The sequence below is a fragment of the Balaenoptera acutorostrata genome, chromosome 3 (assembly GCF_949987535.1).
Source record: "Balaenoptera acutorostrata chromosome 3, mBalAcu1.1, whole genome shotgun sequence".
NCBI lineage: Eukaryota > Metazoa > Chordata > Mammalia > Artiodactyla > Balaenopteridae > Balaenoptera > Balaenoptera acutorostrata.
The window spans coordinates 149732323-149757563 of record NC_080066.1 but is presented as its reverse complement, the minus strand read 5'-3'; the positions used below and the strand labels follow the sequence as shown (position 1 = coordinate 149757563).

Genomic DNA, 25241 nt, shown 5'->3' with positions numbered 1-25241 from the left:
ATTTATTGAGCACCTATTACGCCTCTTCAGGTTACAGGCCCAGAAAGGGAGGTCATTACAGTTCAGCTTTGCCCTGGCTCTGGGTCATAGGACAAGGTCACTCATTGTACCGAGGGTTCTCTGGCTTTGCCGGGAGTGCATCGCACACATCCATTAACTTTGGTTTCCTCTTCTTTACCAAGAGGGGGTGGAACCTAAATCCGCAGCCACCCGGTTCTCCCCGCCTTTCCGTAGTTCTTCCGACAGGGCTTTGTGCTGCCTGTGCCCAGATGTTTGTTGGGAAGCACGGTTTTCTGTGCTGGCTCAGCGCAGCTCTGCTGACGGTGCTGAACGCGGCTGGGTCCTCGGCGGCTGCCGGCATGGCAGCACCACACCTCTGCTGAGGCGCAGAGTCAAGAAGTCTAGGCGGTGAATCATTTGCCTGGGCAAGCAAGTCTGTCTGGCCTCTCTTGGTCTTGCCTGGAGGGACAGTGGGCTGCGGGCCAGGGCACAGGAGAGGCTGGGGCTTGGATGTTGGCCGTGCTCTCACTGGATGCTAGTGGCCCATGAGTGAGGCTCTTCTATGTGGCTCTGGCTGATTCAGCACCACAGAGGGTCTGCTGTGTGCTTACTGCTGGCCTGTTGGTACCCTGGGCTGCTGGGTGGGGCTGGAGCCCAAGGTCTTCTTCCCACCTCCACTGCAGGCAATGGGCTGCAGGAAGCAAGCGTCTCCAGTGCTGACTCAGGCACCCTAAGGCCTGGCTGTGTCTGGTGAGTGGAGCTTTTCTCTGGGGTAGAATCATTTGGCCTAACTCCTCTTCGCCCTTGAGTGTAGCTGTCCTTCAGCTCAGGTGGGTGGTGGAGCTTGGCTGACCCCAGGAGAGACCACCACAGCTTTCAGGGAATTATAGACTCTGAGAATGTCAGAGATGGGGGCACAGGGGCCTGGTGAAGATCGCACAGTGCTGAAGCCAGAACCCAGGCGTTCTGGGTCTTCATCTGTTTCTTTTTCCTTTCTGCCTTGTTGAAGCTCAGAGATTGTTCTGGTTAAGGTGGGAGAGGATGCCGTGACGTACATCTGGTGGCTGAACTCTGAGCTTTGACAGGAGCGAGCAAGAGGACAGATTTCTCCAACTGGGAGAGATAGAAGAACCAAGCCAAGGAAAGCTGGAAGCCCCTGCAGGATACCTTTGGATACAGACTACATCAGTTTCCTTCTCCCTACCCCAGCAAACAAATGAAACCAAAGGCAGGATCTGGGCTGGGATGGCAGGCTGAACACATACAAATACTACCTCTGCTTGTGGTCTCTCTTAAAACCCAGCTAGAACTACAGGAACTCACAAGGCCAACAGCAGAGCAGACAACAGTAACGAAGTTTTAGAAGCTGGAAAACAGGTAGATGAGCCATAACTAACTTAGGACGTTTGAGAAAGAGAATTTTAACCTGACAGTGAGGAAAGCAAAGAATGAATTTATATCACAGAATCCCTAAAAGTCTAGGAAGTGGCAGCACCAGGTACCTCCAGAACTGGAGTGAAGGGGGTGCTAAAAAAGGGTCAGGTAACAATGATATGAAATGCATTCCTCCTCCACGCCGTGCAGCCACCTGACTGCCTTTCCTTTTGGAAGAGGAAAACGGTTTCTGGACTGGGGGACACAGGCACAGGGTATGGGTATGGGGACTTTATTTGAAAAATGGAGTGATGAGACAACTGTTTACATACTGAAGCCTGCAACCACCTCGGCCCTCCCCCCCACTTGATTCCCAGCACACTGGCAGCCAGACCTTTATTTTCCTGCAGTTGGAAGTGTGTTTGACCAGCTCAACAGAATGACCACAGGTGTTCTTGTCTAGGCTTCCCTGGCTCTCCCTACAGGGAAGCTCGAAGTTGACAGATGCCTCCTATGTGCTTAGAGGTTCTAGTTAGCTTTTGATCCCTCACTCCTTGCCCCCATCCCCTGCTCAAACTTATTTTTATGGAAAACACACACACAAGGAAGGAGAAACAGCATAATGAACCCCCGTGTACTCAGGCAGTTTCCATAATGACCAACTCATGGGTAATCTCGTCTCTTCGGTCACCCCACTCATTTCCACCCTTGATTATTTTGAAGGACATCTGCAACATTATATTTTTTTGGGTAAATATTTCAGTATGTACCTTTGAAACATAAGGGCTTCCTTTTTAAAGCATAAGCCCAATTTGGTTCTTGATCATGAACAGACAATCAAGGAGTACAGTAACTCTGAGCAAAAGTGCATTAGAGACCAAAGCACAAATAGAAAAAGCAGCTGAGACACACTGCACTGGGAGAAACAAAGAAATAAAAAAAGAGCCATTAGGAATATGCTCAGGTAAAAGAAAGGATGTGCCCGTATTACAAAAACAGGCATTACACAGCTACATGTGTTCTTGCCACTCAACTGAAAAAAAAATTCAGAGAACAAAAAAGAGGTCCATTAGAGATTACAATCATGATAGGGGAAATGAGAAGAAACCCAATAGAAGGGTTAGAAGACAAAGTGATGACATCTCAGAAAGAATATCAAAAAAAAAAAAGATGAAAAATAGAGGAGAAAAGATAAGAAAACTGGAGGACCAGTAAAGAAAGACTAATACCTAAATAATAGAGGTTCTAGAGAGAGAGAAAACAGAGAAATATAGGGGAGGAAAGTAACAGTAAGATACTTCAAGAAAATTCCCTGTAACTGAAGAGCATGAATGTTCAGATTTGAAAGTACTCACAAAGTCCCCACCCAAGGCACATTCCTATTCCTTTGATATTTCAGAACACTGGGGATTAAGAAGAGACTAAAAATTTCCCAAGAGAAAAAGACATGTCACATACAGAGCATCAGAAAGCAAAATGGCTCGGGGCTCCTTAACTGCAATGTTGGAAGCAAGAAATTGATGCGTGATGCCTTCAAAATGATGAAGGAAAATCTCCAATCATTTTTATGCCAAGTATGGGGGTGGAATGTAGACATTTTCTAACAAAAAAAAATGTACCTTCCATGCGTTCTTTCTAAAGAGCTGTTGGAGAATGCATATCACCAAAGTAAGAGAAGAAAGCAGCGGAAAGAGAAAGTGGGGTACAGGACGTAGGATAGATGAAGGGAAACCCCCGAGGACTGTGAAAGGAGACCCCAGGAGAGCAGCTGTGCATCGGACATAGAGGGGGGCAGTTTAGATCCGGTAGTGTGACTCAGGACTCTCATCACCAACTCACCTATTGCCGGTGTTCCATCAATTTAACCTGAGGAATGACTACCTGGGGAGCCCGGTCAGGATTCTTCTCTGTATTTGGCTGTCTTGCTCATGTGCTGATGAAGCTCTTTGTCCTGTTGACTGGATAGACAGAAGTGTTTTCTTTGCCCAACCCCAAGAACCCGAGTGAATTTAGAAACAGAAAATACAGGGAGCCCACTCCCCAACCAAATTTCTGATGGATGTCCAGTATCTGCATCTCTCCCCCCAGTTCCCTGCTGCCAATTGTCCCCACTGTGGTCATCTGTGCAGTTTTCTAGCACTCATACATGATCTTGCTTACTGACTTTCCCAGAAAGGGCTCTAGTCAGCTCTTTGGGACCATGGCCAGACGCTGTGCTTAGCTTATTTCCTTGAGAGCCTTCATCTAGCAAAGGCAATATTTTTACTGTACTGTGGGTAGCATTGTGTCCCCCTGAAAAAGACATGATGAAGTTCTAACCTGTGAAGGTGACCTTATTTGGAAATAGGATCTTTGTAATCAAGTGAAGATGAGGTCCTACTGGATAAGGACTGGACCTCGTCCAATGCCTGATGTTTTTATAAGAAGAGGGAAATTTGGATACAGATGTTTTTATAAGAAGAGGGAAATTTGGATACAGACACATAGCGATGGGAATGCCATGTGAAGAACAGAGACAGACACAGAGGGCAGATGGCCAGTGAAGAGATTGGAGTTATGCTGCCCTAAGCTGGGGAACACCAAGAATTGCTGGCAGCCAACAGGAGCTGGAAGAGGCAAGGGAGAATTCTCCCTGCAGCGTTTGGAAGTAGCATGGCCATGGCCGACACCTTGAGTTTAGACTAGAATTCTTGCCTTCAGATCTGAGACACAGTAGATTTCGGTTGTTTTAAGCCACCACATTTGTGTTAATTTGTTAGGCAGCCCTAGGAAACTAGTATACACAGCTACATCTGTGCTTGTCACTCACTTTTACAAAACTAAGCAATATCTTAATTTATGGATGTATACATAGGTGATAAGATGACAAAGTGAGGTAAAGGGATAAATAACAAGTCAAGATTGTGAGATGTCTGGGGAGAGGGGAGGGATGTGAGGGAGAGGAACGTGTGGAGCTTCTAAGGGACTGGATGGAGTCATGGGTTTTCATCTTATTTTCTTTAAATCATGTGTTTTTTATACACTCTTTTATGTGTATATACCTTTGACAGTAAACTTAAAAAAAAAAAGACTAAACCAAGCAAGACACAGCCCTCAAAACAGAGTTAGACCTATTGCTTAATCTGGGAGAGATGATGTTGAATCATTTGGGCCAAATGAAGGCCTGGGGATGTGGGAACCTTGGTGCCAAGGTGAGCATTTAGCAAATCAGAGCCCTTTGTGCTAATGGAGATGAATAATTAATAAGAAATCTCAAAATGATAAATCATCAACCAAAGCTAAATTTACCATTAGGACATATGGGAGTCTCCTCAGTTATGCCAAGTTTTTAGAGCCTGGCCTCCAGCTAAATGATATTAGGTCAGACTCACAAAGCCCTTTGTGGCCACCCCTGCCTGACTCATTTCTCCCTCTGTTGTCCTAGCAGGGGGTGGCCTTGAGGTCCTTTTAGGTGGTCTGTGTTAGATGACATCGAATTCCATAGAGAGTCATTCACCCTCCCTATATTCATGGAGGATCAAGATTCGTTTTGGTGCTGGTTTGCCTTTATTCCTCTCTAACCCTTGTAATCTTTTCTTTCTAACAGAGGCAGCTGGCCTTAGGCTCAGAACTTTGAGTAGTAGCAGGATCTACTGAAACTTAATAACATTTATTTTGGTTCTCGTTTTATTTATTTGTACAGGTTACCTGACATTAGGAGGATATTTGTTTTTTCCACTTATAATAATGATACAAAATTTCTTCTTTTCATAATTTTTTAAAAGTCAATTTAAAGAAAAATACTAAGTAAATGGTATATAGGTGATGGCCTGATCTGGAAATAGTGTCCTTGTGTTACTGAGGTTTGGAAAACTGTGATTATCTTACTGCTTCTAGTAAAAAAGTGGGCCCTTGATTGAAGCACATGTTATCTTAACGTGATACTCAGTTTTGTCGGGTATCTTTCCATACAGCATGTAGGGGGCCCTTAAGGACAAAAATCTCTAGCTTATCTCTCCTTGTGTCCCCCCACCCAGCCTGACACCAGCAGGATGTGTAGTCACTAGTAACCCTGGCCGAGGTATCCCTCTTTCTCCAGTCTCCTTGTCTTGCCTGGTACCCACCCAGCTTCCCTTAGTGCCTCAGGGTTGGATAACGTTGGAGGGATGCCCCCCCCTACCCAGTCCCGGCAGCAATAGAATGGGGAAGTGGATAGTCTGAGAAGATGCGCAGTGACTACTTCAGTGAAATGAGTAACCGGTGAAGGGTCATTTCTTTCAGAGAGCCTGGTCCTCTGCTTGGTTCCTGGAGGGGGATGGTATGCGTTCCAGAAGAAAGAGAATGGGGTTTCTGCCCTCTAGGAGTCGTATTCCATCACATTCTAGAGGAAACGATGAGACACGCACATGCAGCAGTTGGGAATAATTAAAAGAAGCAGATAGTGTTAAATTGTATGGTACTGGTTTGGGGTGCTGAAGGAGTACTTCACGAACAAGGAGAGCAGTGAAGACTGGTTGATTAATGACAGTGTTAGGGACCAGGTAGAAATTGAGCTAAGCCTTAAAGACTCATAGGATTCCTTTCTGTCCTCTGGATGGCACAGCATGTGAAGAGACATCTGGCTTTGGAATCCATCTCCAGCCCTCACTAACTGTGGGCGACTGACTTAACCTTTCTGTGTCTGTTTCAGCATGAGTAAAATAGGGGAAATAATTATGCCTACTTCATAGGGTTGGTTTAAGGATTAACTAAGGTGATGGTTGTCAAGCTCTTTACATACATCATGAAAAGGGCATCAAGCCACTACAGGCATATTCCTTGGACATAATGCAGGCTCGCTTCTAGACCACCATAATGAAGTGAGTATTGCAATAAAGCAAGTCACATGAATTTTTTGGTTTCCCAGTGCATATAAAAGTTATGTTTACACTATGCTGTAGTCTATTGAGTGTAGTCTATTATGTCCACAAAACACTGTACATACCTTAATTAAAAATACTTTATTGCTAAAAAAATGTTAACCAGCATCTGAGCCTTCAGTGAGTCATATTTTTTTGCCGGTGGAGGGTCTTGCCTCAGTGTTGAGGGCTGCTGGCTGATCAGGGTGGCCATTTCTTAAAATAAGACAGTGAAGTCTACTGCACTGATTGACTCTTATTTCTCACCTATAGACAAATGATTTCGCTATAGCATACAGTGCTTTTTGATAGCCTTTTACCCACAGTAGAACTTCTTTTGATATTGGAGTCAGTCCTCTCAAACCCTGCAGCTGCTTTATCAACTAAGTTTTATGTAATATTCTACCTTTGTCATTTCAGTGATCTTCACCAGGAGTAGATTCCGTCTCGAGAAATCACTTTCTTTGCTCATCCATTAAGAAGCAACTCTTCATTTGTTAAAGTTTTATCATGAGATTGCAGCAATTCAGTCCCATCTTCAGGCTCCACTTCTAATTCTAGTTGCTGTTTCCATCACATCTGCAGTTACTTCTTCCATTCGAGTCTTGAACCCCTCAAAGTCATCCATGAGGGTTGGAACCAACTTCTTCCAAATTCCTGTTAACGTTGATATTTTGAACATCATGAATGTTCTTAATGGCATCTAGAATGTTGAATCCTTTCCAGAAGGTTTTTAGTTGACTTTGCTCAGATCCATCAGAGAAATCACTATGGCAGCTATAGCCTTAAGAAATGTATTTCTTTTTTTTTTTTAAATAAATTTATTTATTTATTTATTTATTTTTGGCTGTGTTGGGTCTTTGTTTCTGTGCGAGGGCTTTCTCTAGTTGCGGCGAGCGGGGGCCACTCTTCATCGCGGTGCGCGGGCCTCTCACTGTCGCGGCCTCTCTTGTCGCGGAACACAGGCTCCAGACGCGCAGGCTCAGTAGTTGTGACTCACGGGCCTAGTTGCTCCGCGGCATGTGGGATCTTCCCAGACCAGGGCTCGAACCCGTGTGCCCTGCATTGGCAGGCGGATTCTCAACCATTTCGCCACCAGGGAAGCCCCAGAAATGTATTTCTTAAATAGTTTTAAGACTTGAAAGGCCAAGTTGCACCTTGATCCACGGGGTGCAGAATGGATGTTGTGTTAGCAGGCATGAAAACAACAAGAACCTCATTGTACATCTCCATCAGAGCTCTTGGGTGGCCACATGTATTGTCAGTGAGCAGTAATATTTTGAAAGGAGTCTTTTTCTGAGCAGTAGGTCTCAACAGTGAGCTTAAAGTAATCAGTAAACCATGTTATAAACAGACGTGCTGTCATCCAGGCTTTGTTGTTCCATTTAGAGAACACAGGCAGAGTAAATTTAGCATAATTCTTAAGGGCCCTAGGATTTTCGGAATGGTAAATGAGCATAGGCTTCAGCTTAAAGTCACCAGCTGCATGAGCCCCTAATAAGAGAATCAGCCTGTCCTTTGAAGCTTTGAAGTCGGGTATTGACTTCTCCTCTCTAGCTATGAAAGTCCTAGATGGCATCTTCTTCCCATAGAACGCTGTCTCATCTACACTGAAAATCTGTTGTTTCGTGGAGCCACCTTCATTAGTGAGCTTAGCTAGATCTCTGGATAACTTGCTGCAGCTTCTACAGCAGCGCTTGCTGCTTCACCTTGCACTTTTATGTGATGGAGATGGCTTCTTTCCTTAAACCTCTTGAACCAACCTCTGCTAGCTCCAGACTTTTCTTCTGCAGCTTCCTAACCTCTCTCAGCCTTCATAGATTTGAAGAGAGTCAGGGTCTTGCTCTGGTTTAGGCTTTGGCTTAAGGGAATGTTGTGGCTGGTTTGATATTCTATCCAGAGCACTAAAACTTTCTCCATATTGGCACTAAGGCTGTTCTGCTTTCTTATCATTTGTGTGTTCGCTGGAGCAGCACTTTTAATTTCTTTCAAGAGCTTTCCCTTTTTTTTTTTTTTTAAATTTTTATTTATTTATTTACTTATGGCTGTGTTGGGTCTTCGTTTCTGTGCGAGGGCTTTCTCTAGTTGCGGCAAGCGGGGGCCACTCTTCATCGCGGTGCGCGGGCCTCTCACTGTCGCGGCCTCTCTTGTCGCGGAACACAGGCTCCAGACGCGCAGGCTCAGTAATTGTGGCTCACGGGCCTAGCTGCTCCGCGGCATGTGGGATCTTCCCAGACCAGGGCTGGAACCCGTGTCCCCTGCATTGGCAGGCAGACTCTCAACCACTGCGCCACCAGGGAAGCCCAAGAGCTTTCCCTTTACATTCAGAACTTGACTCACTGATACAAGAGGCCTAGCGTTTGGCCTTTTCTGGCTTTTGACATGCCTTCCTGGCTAAGCTTAATCATTTCTAGTTTTTGATTTAAAGTAAGAGAGTTTCACCTGAACACTTAGAAACCATAGTAGGGTTATTACATGGCCTAATTTCAATATTGTTGTGTCTCAGGGAATAAGGAGGCCCGAGGAGAGGAAGAGAGATGGGGGAACCGCCAGTTGGTGGAGCAGTTAGAACACACACAGCATTTACTGATTAAGTTTGCCATCTTATGTGGGCATGGTTTGTGGTTCCCCAAAACAATTACAAGAGTAAGATCAAAGATCACGGATCACCATAACAAACGTAATAATAATGAAAAAGTTTGAAATATTGTGAGAATTACCACATGTGACACAGAGACAGGAAGTGAGCAAATGCTGTTGGAAAAATGGCACCAATAGACTTGCTCAGTGCAGGGTTCTCACAAACCTCCAATTTGTAAAAAATGCAATATCTGCGAAACACCATGCCTGTACATAGTAAATGAGCAATAATGGGTAGCTATCATTATTATTTAATCAACCATTCCATTTATTTACACAGTAAAAATTTATTACATGGTTATTATGTGTCAGGGCCTGCCAGGCTTCCTACCAAGGTTCTCAATACCTTGAACTTGGAGTCCCATGGTTTCCACTTATGTATGAGACACTTAATCGTAAGAGTGGTAATGATGGCTGTAATGTCCTGAGTTCCTAATTATGTGTCAGGCATTCTGCTAGGTGCTTTATTACTGTAATGCCTTTAATCTTTATCCCCATTTTATGGAAGCAGGAATAGAGATGGAGAGTCTATGAAACTTACCCAGGGTTACAGAGAAAATGTCAAGCCTGGGATTTAGATTGTCTGCTTTTTTTTTTTTTTTTCTTTTTTCTGTTCTGCACTGACCCTTGTTACTGTCACCCTAAATCCATTATGTCCCAGACTGAACTTGGTTTCCTCAAATGGGCTTTTGTCTTTCAACTTCTCAGTCAAGGGCACTACCATTCTACTTGTCATCCATGTCTGAAAGGCAGGAGATGTCTCCCTTCTCCATCAAGCCCCTATATCTGGTTAATCACTAAGATTTTAGTTCAAATGCATCTTCTTCTCCCTCTTTCTCTTATCCTGGCTGGGTCCCTCTTGACTTGGATTTGTTAGTTTTCAGCATTTGTTCCACTGCCCCCCCCATGAAAGGGGAGGTTTACACAATACACTTTCATGGACTTCACCAGATTTTGATAAAACACCCTTAAGTTTTCCAAGAAGTAAAGCACAATAGTTTGTTACTGCTGCAGCTGTTTGTCAGCGGTAGAAGCTTGGAATGGGCTCACAGCAGTGGTACAGATAAGTAAGCTGCTGTGAATATAACCTTTCTCTCCTACCCAGGAAAGCATGTCTGGAAAGAACTATGCTCCACTCTGTTTTAAAAAGTAAAGCTTTCCCCTTTCACAAACAGTACTGGGAAAAGTGGATATCCACATGCAAAAGGATGACGTTGGACCCCTATCTCATATGATATACAAAAATTAACGAAGAACGGATCAACAACCTAAATATAAGAGCTGAAACCGTAACACTCTTAGAAGAAAACATAGGGGCAAATCTTCATGAACTTGAATTTGACAACTCTTTGGTATTACATCAGAAGTACCGTATGAGCAACAAAAGGAAAAATAGATAAAGTGGACTTCATCTAAATTAAAAACTTTTGTACATCAAAGGACATTATCAAGTAAGTAAAAAGCCTACAGAGAGGGAAAAATATTTGCAAATCACATATTTGATAAGGGTCTGGTATCCAGCGTATTTAAAGAACTCATAACTCAACAACAAAACAACAGACATTTCTTCAAAGAAGACATACAAATGGCCAAAAAGCACGTGAAAAGATGCTCAACACTGTTAGTCATTAGGGAAATGCAAATCAAAACCACAGTGAGATACCACTTCACATCCACTAGAATGGCTATAATAAGAAGAAAAAGAAAAAGGAAAATGACAAGTATGGTGAGGATGTGGAGAAATTGGAACCTTCATACATTGCTAATGGGAATGTAAAATGGTTCAGCTGCTGTGGAAAATAGTTTGGTGATTCCTCAAAAAGTTCAACATAGAATTACTATATAACCTAGTAATTCCACTCCTAAAGAATTGAAAACAGGTACTCAAACAAGTATACATGTACACATGTTCATAGCAGATTCACAGTAATCAGCAGATGGAAACAAGCCAAATGTCTGTCAATGGACAGAAGGAGAAACAAATAGTGGTATATACATAGGATTGAATATTATGCAGTCAGAAAAAGGAGTAAAGTGCTGGTATGAGCAACAATGTGGATGAACCTTGGAAACATGATGCTAAGTGAAATAACCAGATGTGTCACATATTGTATGATTCCATTTATATGAAATATGCAGAATAGGTAAATCAATAGAGATAGAAAGCAGGTTGGTGGTTGCCAGAGGCTGGGAAGAGGGTAGAATGGGGAATAATGCTTAATGGGTATGGAATTTCCTTTTTGGGGGTGATGAAAATGTTTTGGCACTAGGTAAAGAGGATGGTTGTACAACATTGTGAATGTACTAAATGCTACTGGATTGTTCACTTTAAGATGGTTAATTTCATGTTGTGTGAATTTCATCTCAATTTTAAAAATCTCCAAAAAAAAAAAAGTAAAGCTTTCACAAACTTTGTTGCTTTAATTGTTAATAGTAATGCATACTTGGTAGATATCAGTATTTCAGGACACTGTTCTTGAGAATCATTGGCTGTAACCATCTGCCAGAAATACTAGCTGCCAGGATTATAGCCGCTCTCCTTTGCTGGGGGCAGGACCCCTAGACCAGGGCTTTCTAACTCAGATGCCTTCAGGGACATTTATCCTGTTGGGATAAATGTTTGAGGTCAGCTGGATGTAAGGCATCAGGGAGTCATGGAGATTAGGTGGAACTGGGCTGGACGTGCACTGTCTAAATGCATTCCAGTTTAGACAAACTGCCCCTGGGCTGGTTCTTGTCTTCATCTTTCGGCCATGCCTCTTAAGCCATCTGACAGACTGATGTATTTTAATAATAATCTTCAGTATGCCATCCCATTTCTAAAAACCAGTTTCCTGTCACAGAATCTAAACCTCTCTGCCTTCCCTTTCCCTCAGAGGCTCTGAGAAAGCTCAGCTGGACCCATACAGCATCGTGAAACTGTTACCCTCCTCCTACCTCACCCTGTCCCAGCCACCTGGAGGCCTCGGGTGACAGGACTGAACCCCATTAGATCTGTAAGGGGAAGGGCTCTCTCTGAATCCTCGGTTTAAGGGTGACCCCGGGAAATGCTCAGCAGCTGGTTGCCGCCACTGCAGAGGGCATGGTGGGTTTCTGTGGTGCCACTTCCCCAGCAGTCTGAGTGCATGTCAGTCTGTTATCTGTCTACCCGCAGAGAAGGGGAGAGAGGCACAGAAGAATCTGGAAAGATTTTTGTGATTAGATGAGATGTAGGAAGTTGTTTTTTGTTTGTTTGTTTTAATCTGCCCAAGCTCTTAGAGGCTTGGACCCATCAGGATGCTGGAAGCTTGGAGTGGGTGGGGTGTGTCAGGGGAGGAGGGGAGAGGGTGTGGAGGAAGGAGACTTAGTCCATTAGATCTAGGGAGTGGCTGGCACTGACTTCTTTTATGCTTCCAGCCCTATAGCTGCTTGTAATCCCTCTTTACTGCTGATTTTCTGGGAAGCACGTAGGACGTAGAGATCTTTGGCTCACGTCCTTTCATTATGTAACACTTCAGTGGACGTATGCCGGGGCGGGGTTTGGGGGGGCAGGAAGAGAAAAGTACCGTCCTGTGACTTGAGGGATGCCCTGTGGCTCTTGCCCTAAAATCCGCCCCCCTTACCCCACTCTCCCCATTTAGACTTGAACGGCAGAGAGAATCTTCCTTCCTTCCCTGAAATCCTGTGTACAGAGCTCTGAACTCCCGGTGGCTCAGCGTCTGGTCCACAGAGGTGGTGCTGACCCAGGGCCCTGGGAACCGTCCCCCCTGTGGAAATGGAGGCTCGGCTTCCTCGTATCCCAGGAGCTCGCTAGCTGCCGACTCAGGCAGAGTTCCTGGCCTTTGCTTACAGCACTTTAGTCAGTGAGCGTTTTTGCTCTTTTGGGGGAGATTGGCTCCCACAAGGGCATGCTTCTCGCTGGAGCCATCATGTGGGTGAGCATCAGAGTGTGTGCCCTCTGACCTCCAACCTGTCAGCCACTCCCCAGTGGGTGCTGGTGAGTTCCTGGATTAAGGGAATATCTCTGCCCAAAAGACATGCTTTTTTTTTCTTTAATTTTTATTTTATATTGGAGTATAGTTGATTAACAATGTTGTACACCGGAAACTAAGACATGCTTTCTTAAGACTTTAAATAAAGTAACGTGGAGAGGTTCATGGAAACTGTTGAGACACTGTCGGAAACCTTAAAGAGCCCAGCAGGCACCTCCACTCCTGGTGCTGTGAGAGTGCTTAAAGCCCAGCGGTGGCCTGGAAGTCAGGAAAGCCAGGTAGCCGCTCCTCGGAAGGGTAGGCTGTGACCCCACGGCTCTTCTTTCGTAGGGTGTGAGTGGGCCGTATGGTGTCATGGCAACAGGGAAGGCTCTCGAGCCAGGCTGCCAGGGTTTCAGTCCTGGCTTATTAGTTGAGTGGCCTTGGAAAATTTAATTAGTGGTGCTGCATCTCAGTTTCCTCATCTGTATGTAGAGCAGCGATGGCAATAGTACGTACCTCATAAGGTTGTTGTGAGGGTTGAAGATAATGCCTGTAAAATACTTGGCACCGAAATGGATGCATCCTAGGTGTTTAAGGATGGTGGCTCCCACCACCCACCCGTGGTAGCCACACGATGGAGCCTGCAGGAGAGGACAAGGGGATGGCGGGAGGGCTCTGTATTGTGTGGTTTCCCTGTGGTTAACGCAGACTCTGGTTTCTTCTGTATTCCTTTCCTTGCCCAGTACTGATCCTCCAGAAGGTGGAGAACGGAGACCTGAGCAAAAAGGTTCTGAAGATCACCGATTTTGGCCTGGCTCGGGAATGGCACCGAACCACCAAGATGAGCGCAGCAGGGACGTATGCCTGGATGGCACCTGAAGTCATTCGTGCCTCCATGTTTTCCAAAGGCAGCGACGTGTGGAGGTAAGGTCCAGAGGTGGAGGGTCAGTGCTCCCCAGATCTATTTTGGCTGCACAGATGCTTCAGGACTTGGAGAATTGAGGTCGCGTAGAATCCCAGGCGCCCCAAGTAGGTCTAGGTGACCCCTTCGGAGCGCTCTACACTAAATCCCACGTTGCCAAAGGACAGTTTCTAACACCTTCCTCTGCCAGAAATCCCCCCAGTGCTATGGGGCAAGTACCACCTCTGTGTAGACCCCTTTGTGTTGGTGATTGCTCCCTAGGAAGGACCAGGAGATTCTAGGGGCAGTGTGGACTGACCTCTAGGGTGGTGAGGGTACCCAGACACTCCTGGAGACCTTCCCCACAGTCACCCTGGCTTCCTTAGCAACAGTGGCTGTTACTGTTGGACTTGTTCTCACTATAAGCCCTTCAGCAGATGAGTATTGTTTGTGCTGTCTCTTTTTTCTGGGTGGGCTGGAAATGATCCTTTCCAGTTATCCAGTTAAGCTTTTAGTCAAGGCTCTGTCTTGCCTGTTGAGCACTGATATAGAAATGGGAAAAGATAAGTCTCAAGCATGCACCCAGAACTGCAGAGTCAAAGATTAGACCAACCGTTCCCCTTAGTGAATGTCAGCCCAAGAGGTCACAAGGTCATGGATCTGAAAATCTTTTTCCCGCTGATGGGAGGATGAGCATCTACAGAGTAAGCATCCTTATGACTGTGAGACAGTAGCCTCACCTTGGTATGCAGAAGAAAGGACTGTAGATTATCATCGTATTTCATCTATGAAGTTGTTGCTTCTCAGTGTGTTGTAAAGTGAGCTTGTGTGTGTGTGTGTGTGTGTATTTTAAATAACAGCTTTATTGAGATATTACTCACATACTGTAAAGTGCACTTTTTAAAATATATAAGTCAGTGATTTTTAGTAAATTTACAATGTTTTACACTGATCATCATTGTTATTAGATTCCTAAGGCTGCTGTAACAAATTACCACAAACCTGGTGGCCTAAAGCAATAGAAATTTACAGTCTAGAGGCCAGAAGTCTGAAATCGGTGTCAGCAGGGCCATACTCTCTCCAGAGACTCTGGGGCAGACAGATTCTGTTCCAAATAAGGATTCTGGGTATTAGGACATGGACATATCTTTTCAGGGCCACTATTCAACCCATGACAACCACTAACTATTTCCAGAATATTTTTTATCACTCAAAAAAACCCTCAATACCTATTAGTAGTCATTCCTAATACCCCCTACCCCTACCCCTACTCCCTGGCAACCACTAATTTACTTTCTGTCGCCATGGATTTGCCTATTCTGGACACTTCATATAAATGGAATCATACAGTGTGTGGTCTTCTGTGACTGGTTTTTTTCACTTGCATAATGTTTTCAGGCTTCATATATGTTTTTCAGAACTTCATTCTTTTAATAGCTGAATCATATTCCATCATATGGGTATACCACAATTTATTTGTCTGTTCTTTAGTTGATGGACATTTGGGTTGTTTCACTTTTTGTCTAATGTAAGTAATGCTGCTATGGACATTTGTGTACATGCTTTTGTGTGGACATATGTTTTCAGTTCTCTTGTGTATATACCTAGGAGTGAAATTTCCTGAGTCATATGGTAATTCTATATTTAACTTTTTCAGGAACTGCCAGACAGTTTTTTACCACGGCCATTACCATTAGCAACACATGAGGGTTCCAATTTCTCCACATCCTCTCAACACTTGTTATTTTTTATTATAGCCATCCTAGTGGATGTGAAGTGGTATCTCACTGTGGTTTTGATTTGTGTTTCCCTAATGACTAATGACATCGAGCATCTTTTCATGTGCTTATTGGCCATTTGTATATCTTCTCTGAATAAATATCTGTTCAAATCCTTTGCCAATTTAAAAATTGGGTTATATGTCCTTCCATTTTTATGTTGAAAGGGTTCTTTATATATTCCAGATACAAGTCCCTTATCAGATACATGATTTGCAAATAATTTCTCCCATTCTGTGGGTTTTCTTTTCACTTTCTTGATGATATCCTTTGAAACACAAGCATTTTTAATTTTGACGACATTGGGTTTATCAGTTTTTTCTTTGATTGCTTGTGCTTTTGGTGTCATATCTAAGAAACCAAGTCATGAAGTTTTATACGTATGTTTTCTTCTAAGAGTTTTGTAATTTTAGCTCTTACATATAGGTCCATTTTGTTCCGTTTTGTTCCATTTTGACCTAATTTTTGTATGTGGTGTGATATAGGGGTCCAACTTCATTCTTTTACATGTGGCTATCTAGTTGTCCCAGCACCATTTGTTTAAAAGACTGTTTTTTTCCTCATTGAATTGTCTTGGCATCCCTGTCAAGAAGCAGTTCACCACAAATGAGAGAGTTTATTTTTGGACTCTCAATTCTACTCCATTGATCTTTGTCAATAGATCATTATGCCAGTGCCACCTGTTTTAAGAACTGTAGCTTTGTACTAAGTTTTGAAATTAGGAAGTGTGAGTCTTCCAACTTTCTTCTTTTTCAAGATTATTTTGGCTATTCCGAATCTCTTCAATTTCCATACGAATTTTAGGATCATTTTGTCAGTTTCTGAAAAGTAGGCAGCTAGAATTTTGATGGGGATTATGTTAAATCTGTAGATCACTTTGGGGAGTATTGCCATCTAAATAATATTGTCTTTCAATCCATGAACATGGGATATCTTCCTATTTATTTAGACCTTTAATTTCTTTCAATGATGTTTTATAGCTTCTGTATATTGAATCTTATTTCACTACACATTAATTATGGGTAAAGTACCTATTGTGAAGAAAAGAGTTTTCCTTTCGTTAAAATATCTGACTAGATCTCATTAGGTTGAGCTGTATCCTGATATTCAACTGTTTTTCACCCACAAAAGCAGCAATTTCATATGCTTCAACCTACACTTTCATTGCTTGACTGTAGGCTAATGAGATTAGTTAATGTATTAATTAAGCTAAGCTGCTATTGCAAAGAGACCTACTGATGGTAGAAATGTACTTCTTTTTCAAGAGTAGTCCAGCCTGTCTAGGCTGGTGGGGCAGCTTTGCACCTTAAGATCATTCAGGAACTCAGGTCCTTTCAGCGTCCCTCGGTGTGTTATTCTTTTCTGAATGGTTACATCTGAGTGAAAGTGACTTCAGAATAATTATATCCCACAGAAAAGGGGAAAGAGAGCTTATCCATGGCAAGAAGCTTGTCTTTAATTTGGAGATGACTCCAAAAGTAGCTATTATTTCCATTTTACAGATGAGGTAACTAAGGCTTAGATGATTGAAATCAGTTGCCTAGGTTCACCCAGGTGGTAGAGGTAAAGCTGTGATCTGAACTAGATATGTGTCTCTTGAAACTCTGTGCTTGTAGCCACGTCACCATCTATATACTCTTATTCCTGCGCTTTGGGCACCCTCTTCCAGGGTGATTGGCCCACCATGCCTGGGACCCAGCAGCCTGTCCCAAGAGGGCCAAAGCATGTCTAGGAACTCGGGACAAAGCTGGTTCCCAGACTGGCTTGTAATGCATTTATTCCTCCAAGAAATGTTTGTTGAATACATACTTACTCTGTTATGACCAAGCAAGTGGACTTGCTTCCCGCTGTACAATGGAAAGACCAAACACCGAGGCAGCGGTCTTTTGCAGAGAGAAAAAGGATTTATTGCAAGGGGACCAAGCAAGGAGGCAGGAGGCAATGCTCAGATATGTTTCCCCAGTTGATCAGCTGTTGAGTGGGATGTTTATCATGGAAGCAGGGAATAAGAGGCGGGGTGGGGGGGGGGGTGGGAAATGGTCGGTGGAAAGTAATTTGTAAGTTTCTGGAGTTCTCTGCCCAGGCTCGACTGTTCTTCATGCCTCTTCATGGATTGCATGTGCAAATTCAGGGGGGGTTCCCTATGTTACATGGGGTGGATTTTCAGCCTGTGACGTCTAAAGTTCACTATCAAAGTTCACTATTGGTTGTCCTAGTCCCTCAGTGTGCCTGAAGGGGCTGCCAGCAGGTTGTTTGCATATCTGTGGTTTCCCTGGTATTCTGCAAAACAAGCTTGGTGTCTTCCATGTATCATTTTATTTCTATCCTATTTCTACCTTATGGGCCTTGAGTGTGTAAGGTAAGGGTATGACTTCAGTGTCAGGTACTGGGCTGAGCCTGAATCCAACCCCCTTCCCTCCCACTCCCCTCCTGGAGCTCATCCGGGGCCTTGGGCCTCTGCAGTTGGTGGGTGCCCAGGGCCAGCTGAGTTTGTCTCACTGTTCTTCGAGTATAGTTCTCTAGGCCTCCTCTGTGCTGTGGTGGAGTGTAGGATGAGAATGGCCCAGACCCCCTCAAGAAGAGCAGTTCTTGCCCTTTGGTTGTGTTGTGCAGGGAGGGCAGCGGTGACAGCCAGAGGCCATTGTCCCACGGTGACTCTCTGCCTGTCATGTGTAGGATGAGGTGGAGGCATTTTGTTAATTAATCATTTTACGTTTTTTAAATTATGGAAGGAAAACATGTTCACTATAGAAAAAAATTAGAAAATATGGATAAACAAAAAAGGAAAAAGAAAAGGAAAGAAAAGAAAAAGAAAATCACCCACAACGCACTTCTAAAGATAATCCATGTTGACATTTTGGTGTGTTTATTCCTGTTCCTGTGATCACCCACCCATCCCTTAAAATGGGATCATTCTGTTTTGTAAGCTGCTTTTTGAATGTAACAGAGCACGAGCAGCATATTGCCATGTTAATAAGTATTTATTATGTCAATAAATATATTAACATATACATTTATAAATAAGTTAGTAAATATGTTGTCATTTTGAATGAGGGTCTGGTTAACAGCAAGAATAGTAAACTGTGTGTTGCCTAACAGTTTACAAAGTACTTTCACATATGGTAGTTCAGTTGTCTTTGCCAAAGATTATTAAACAGTCAGCTTGGTTCCTGGAATGTGGGCTCACAGCTGATGACCAAGTGCAGGAGCCCATTCAAGGGACACCCTCTCCTTTTGGAGGGTGGGTCCCTGAGTTGACAGTCTTAAAGTCCATGCAGGTTAATAAGAAAAACAGCCCTGGCCCAGCACAGGTACAGAATTGCTGCACCTTCGGTTGGGAAGGGTTGCTATTCGCTCTAGGGCTTTTCTTCATTTTGAAAAAAATAAAACATCCCTCTCCCACATCCGATATTACCAAACAGTGGAAAAGATTACTGCACCTCTGGAGGTGGTTAATTATTGACACAGGGTGCATTTCTGAGGGTTTGGCTTTAGGCTATCGCTCTTGGGAAATCACTGGCAGCACTGTGGGAGCTGGCACTTCTCTGGGGGGAAGGGGCTCCGAGGCAGAGTTCTAGCTGAGCTGGTACTTTGAGGCTGCTTGTAAACAGTCTTGAACAGACCTCTTGACCTTCTCTTAACCCAGGGAGGGCAAGAAAGGAGGCTAAACCTCAGGTAAATCATGTGGATTTCTACTGTCCTCCTCTCCCTGAGGCTCAGATCCCTCTAATGTGTGCTTCTCCGGTCCCCTTTTTGGACTCTGTTCCTGCCAAAGGAGCACCAAGCCTTCATTTACATCACCCACCTTCTGTTATAAAAATACAGAGGAACACTGGCAGAGGAACACTTTGACTGGTTTAGTCATCCCCAGAAAGCCTTCTTCCCTGAATGCTGGTACCCCTCGGCACGGCTCTCCCCAGCCACTTTCTCATTTCAGGCCTTTCCGAGAGGGAAGCACACGGTGTTTACGAGCCATAGATGGCGGTTTCAGGATGCGGGGTAGTTATTTTTTTTTTTTAATTAATTAATTAATTTATGGCTGTGTTGGGTCTTCGTTTCTGTGTGAGGGCTTTCTCTAGTTGCGGCAAGTGGGGGCCACTCTTCATCGTGGTGCGCGGGCCTCTCACTGTCGCGGCCTCTCTTGTTGCGGAGCACAGGCTCCAGACGCGCAGGCTCAGTAGGTGTGGCTCACGGGCCCAGTTGCTCCGCGGCATGTGGGATCTTCCCAGACCAGGGCTCGAACCCGTGTCCCCTGCATTGGCAGGCAGATTCTCAACCACTGCGCCACCAGGGAAGCCCCGGGGTAGTTATTGTTATTCTTTCCTTGCAGCTTTTCTATGAGGTAGGGAATTGCTGTCTCTGTTACACAGATGAGGAAACAGGTTTGGAGAGGTGAACTTGCTTTCTCAAGGTCCCACGGCTGTAAGTGGTAAAGCAGGCATTCGACTCAAGTCTGTCTAAGTCTTTCTTTTTTTTTTTTTTTTTTTTTTTTAATTTTATAGCTACTTTATTTATTTATTTATTTTATTTTTGGCTGTGTTGGGTCTTCGGTTCGTGCGAGGGCTTTCTCCAGTTGCGGCAAGCGGGGCCACTCTTCATTGCGGTGCGGGGACCGCTCTTCATCGCGGTGCGCGGGCCTCTCACCATCGCGGCCCCTCCCGTCGCGGGGCACAGGCTCCAGACGCGCAAGCTCAGCAGCTGTGGCTCACGGGCCCAGCCGCTCCGTGGCACGTGGGATCCTCCCAGACCAGGGCTCGAACCCGTGTCCCCTGCATTAGCAGACAGATTCTCAACCACTGCGCCACCAGGGAAGCCCCTGTCTAAGTCTTTCTTGAGCAGCACTTCTCCCACTTTTCCTAGTTGTAGAGCCCTTCAAATGGAATGGAATGCCCATGAACAAAGGACCAAGCCAGGTGAGAGCAGAGCTGCCCTGTGGAAGCTGGGAGGAGAGGGTTCCTGGCTCCTTTCCCTTCCAGGTGGCCTGAGACATCTCCACAGAGTAGAGCTCAGTGTAAACACCATCACAGAGGAAATGCCAGGACACAAACAGGACACGTGTTTGGATCTTCAAAAACACCCTGTCGTTCCAGGTAGTTAGGCTTGGGACATCGACTGTCTTTGCCTGGATGGAAGAAAGGGGTTTCGGGAGCCTTGAGTTTTTGTTCCTCAGGGTGGAAGTAGGCAGTAATGCTGAGAGCAGGCAACTGAAGATGGGAGTCTCTCTAACCGGGAATCTAGTTAGCAGCGCTGAGAGCTCGTAGAGGTCACTTGGTGGACGCTGCCCAGCATGACTGCTGTCTGGATAAGTCACATGAAAAGTTTGGCAGGAAGTGTCCTAGTGCAGTTCTTGATGATATTTGGGGCTTACTCTGGGGTACCCGGTAGTGCAGCCTGCAGGACCATCTGACTACACACTCACTCTTACACCCACCCACCAATTCATTCATTATGTGAGGGCCTAGGCATCCCAGAGCCTGGGCAAGACCCTGAGAATGCAAAGATTAGGAACTACTGTCCCTGCCCTTTAGGAGCCCACAGGCTGGTAAACAAACAACTAGAATACCTGACAGCGCAAACAAGGGCTGAGTAACATGCTGGGGTGTCGGGAGGCTTCCTAAAGTGTCCAGTTGCTCCCATCAGCCTAGACTAAAATCCACCTTCTCGTCAGGACAAGACAAGACCTGCAACTACCAGTCTACTAGGCTCTTTTTTTTTTTCCTGTCAAAATACATAAAGAAAATGATAGTATTTGGAGGGCTCACTCGGGGAAAGCCATTGTCCAAGGACACTGGCCAGTCCACTCTGAGGGTCCCTCTGTAGAGACCCCCGGGATGCCCTGGCACATTGGTGGGCACATTGCTCTCCTTTGGAGCCATGCCAGGCCATGCCATGGGATCCTTTGAGGGCAAGCCCATGCTCTTGTGCTCTCTGATCCCTGTCTCTGGAGCCCTGGCTCCTCCCTCAGTTAGCAGAGTTTCACTCAGGGTTCAGCTACCTCCTGCCTCCATCCTGGTCTGGTGTAGGTGACCCTCCTTTGTGCTGTCACAGTATCTCTGTTGTGACTCCTCTTTCCATATTCTAATTGATACTTTTTCTATTCCTCTTGCTAGTCTCTTTGTGGATAAGATCTGTGTTTTTTTTATCCTGTATCCCAGTTCTTGGCATTGAGTTTGATGCATAGTAAATATTTAGTAGATGTTTAAAATGAATGAATAAATGGTGGTACATTTGAATCATATCTTGAAAGATGATTAGTAGAGTTTACCAAGCAGAGAACTGGTCGAAGGGCATTCTAGGGAGAAGGAATTGAGAATTGGTCCAGGTCCACTGTGACTTACTCCACATATGCCCTTAATATATGCTGCTAACCCCATCTAAAACTTGCTTTCCTCATCTGCAAAATGATGATAATACTTATCTTGCAGGTTTGTTGTAGGGATTCAAGATCATGTTTGTAAATGTCTTAGCATACTGCACATACAAGTTACCATGATCAAATAGTTGCTGGGTTTATTATTATTTTTTTAAAATAAATATGTCTTCTTGTTGGTTGTAAACTACTGATGAGTATTACCAAAAAATTGAGCTTTGTGTTGAAAATATAAGGAGAGGCCCTCTTCCAACTGTTCATGGCCTTATGGTTTCTGGTCCTGACTTATTCCTGGAAGGATTAAACACTACATGAGTTTGCCTGGTTCTGATTGTGAATTCATAGAATATTTATTCCGTAAGCTTTGTGCTCCCCATTCCCGAACTCACAGAACATGTGAAAAGAAATTCTTCATGTGGACTTGAAAGGTAGGGAAAGAACTCGAAGCCCTCACAGCTGATGCGCTGCTCTGCTCTACCGATGCAGTCCACCCTTGTGAAACTTTCCCCTTTGAATTAGACAGAGGTCACCGTTAGGGACGCACTCACGCTGACGGGGGCAGGAATCTATTCAACCTAGTGGGCACTGAAAGAAATCTTTCACAGGAGCAAAATATGTTTGTTTCGGGTGGTCATCTCTCTGCTTTTATAAAGCTAAAAAAAAATGTATCTGTTGCTATATGATCCAGCGATCCCACTTCTGGGCATATATCCATACAAAATTATAATTCGAAAAGATACATGTACCCCTATGTTCATAGCAGCACTATTTACAATAGCCAAGACATGGAAACAACCCATGTGCCCATCAACAGACAACTGGTTTAAGAAGATGTGGTATATATACACAATGGAATGTTACTCAGCCATTAAAAAGAATGAAATAATGCCATTTGCAGCAACATGGATAGACCTAGAGATTGTCATACTAAGTAAGTTAGAAAGAGAAAGACAAATACCATATGATATCACTTATATGTGGAAACTAAAATACAACACAAATGAACATATCTACGAAACAAAAACAGACTCACAGACATAGAGAACAGACTTGTGGTTGCCAAGGGGGAGGGGGGTGAGGGAGGGAAGGATTGGGAGTTTGGGATTACAATAGCAGATGCAATTGTATATCTACAATAGCAGATGCAAACTATTGTATATAGGATGGATAAACAACAAGGTCCTACTGTATAGCACAGGGAACTATATTCAATATCCTGTGATAAACCATAATGGAAAAGAATATGAAAAAGAATATATACATGTATAAGTGAATCATTTTGCTATACAGCAGAAATTAAACACAGCATTGTAAGTCAACTATACTTCAATAAAATTTTAAAAAATAAAAAATAATATATCTGTGACTTAAGCTGAAGTTTTCTTAAAGCAGGAAAAAATGTATTCCCAGAAGGCTGCCTCTTCTCCCAGTTTATTACATTCACAATAGCAACCACAAAATAGACGTGGCCCTTGAGCACTGATTAAAACACTAGAGCAGTGCATTTCATTTCATGACAGCCTTTTCAGACTGCTTGTGTTGTTTGCACTTCACAGATGAGAAATTTGAGGAACAAGACTTTGAAACCAAGTGTGCTTGACTCCAGAGTTTTCGCTTATAGCCAGTAGGCTTTATGGTCTCCCTTTTATATTATAGCAGTACTTCTGTTTTGTTAGTCTCCCTACATGTTGGAGAGGATGTGGGATGCTCGTCAAAGCTTCGCGAGATATTTGCGTGAAGTTGCACCTATGGTTCATGGTGCGGCTTCTGTCTTCTTCCTCTCCTTAGCTATGGGGTGCTGCTTTGGGAGCTCCTGACCGGTGAGGTGCCCTTCCGAGGAATCGATGGCTTAGCTGTCGCTTATGGAGTGGCCATGAACAAGCTTGCCCTTCCCATTCCTTCTACATGCCCGGAACCTTTTGCCAAACTCATGGAAGGTGAGTGACCCCTGGCTGGAACAAAACTGGAGACCGTTTATTTTTCTATCGGCACTCGATATATTGTAGCCAGTTCTGCAGGATCAGTAACTGAAAGAGGAGGTGAAGTATGAGTCAGTCAAGGAGGAATCCTAAGGATGGTTGGAAGAGCTACTTCAAGATGATGGCAGCACCCTGCTACACTGGTGTCACCGATGTCCCTTCTGTCCATCTAGTGACTGTAGAACGTAGCTTAGAAACTGAAGGCTGCTATCCAGTGCTTCAGAATATTATTATTTAATCCAAAGTAAGAAGGTATAGCAGCTTTTATCTCAAGACCTCTGAGTGTCTTACATGTAGAAATGAAGATCTAAGAAGAAAGGAATTCTCAAATTCATCTAGGCAAGCCCTGTGATTTTGTCAGTGAGAAATCCTAAGCTGAGAGAGGTTAAGTGGATAGGTGGTCACTCCATTGGTTAGTGGCTCAGCTGAGAGTAGACAGAATTCACTTTTCCTGATTCCCACGCCAGTGCTTTTCGTCCTTGCCTTCTCATCAGCACGTTGAGTTGGGGAAGGGTAGCTCATTTATTTGTGGGAAATTGGGGCCCAAGGTGTAGTTACCCATTGTCAGGACTGGAATCGTGTAGTAACTTGATAAACTGTGGTAGCTGTAGTTCATGCAAGAAAACGCTTTGGACTTGCCTTACTTATGTGAAATCAACAGTCAGAATGGAATGGGTGCAGAGCTGCTGCATTGTGTTTCCAGCTTCACTCTTGATGATTGTGATGTTGGGCAGATTGCTTTACTTCCTGAGCCCTGTTTGGGGTTCCCTAAGTCCCAGTCTCTATTTCTGGAAGGAGAAATGAGAGGTGGTTTTCTGTCAAATGAGGTCACGTAATATCCTAAGTCTTACATTTGCCTTTGTCCGCTAATGCTTCCTGCTGACTCATGTGCCCCATGCAGATTGCTGGAATCCTGACCCCCATTCACGACCATCTTTCACGAATATCCTGGACCAGCTAACTACCATAGAGGAGTCTGGTTTCTTTGAAATGCCCAAGGACTCCTTCCACTGCCTGCAGGATGACTGGAAACATGAGATTCAGGAGATGTTTGACCAACTCAGGGCCAAAGAAAAGGTAAGAAAGAGAAGCAAAAGGCATGCATTGAATGAGTGGATCTTCTCCACTGGGGCCTCTGGACCGATTCTGACACGACCACGTTCCTGCTTGGTTTGTGGCAACAGAGCAGCTTTTTCCTTCCTGGCTTTACACGGAGAGTTCTCCAGGCCTCAGGTGTCACCTGAAACGATCGAGAATTTTTCTTTCTTTTTGGGATGTGGCAGGAATAAGTTGGGGAGGAGTCATGAATCCAAAGCTCTCCTTGCAGAGTATCTACTTCATTGTCCAAACTGGAGGAGGAGCACCGCTG

General features: G+C 44.3%; 1 protein-coding gene across 1 annotated transcript in view; it reads left to right on the top strand.

Annotated features, from left to right (window-relative positions):
- The window catches only part of MAP3K9 (mitogen-activated protein kinase kinase kinase 9), an 80611-nt gene that overhangs the window by 33412 nt on the left and 21958 nt on the right, over window positions 1-25241 (top strand). The window contains exons 3-5 of the mRNA XM_007184380.3: window positions 13588-13768; window positions 23682-23830; window positions 24774-24949. Of these exons, the coding sequence (XP_007184442.2) occupies window positions 13588-13768; window positions 23682-23830; window positions 24774-24949 (506 nt within the window). The remainder of the gene's footprint in view (window positions 1-13587; window positions 13769-23681; window positions 23831-24773; window positions 24950-25241) is intronic.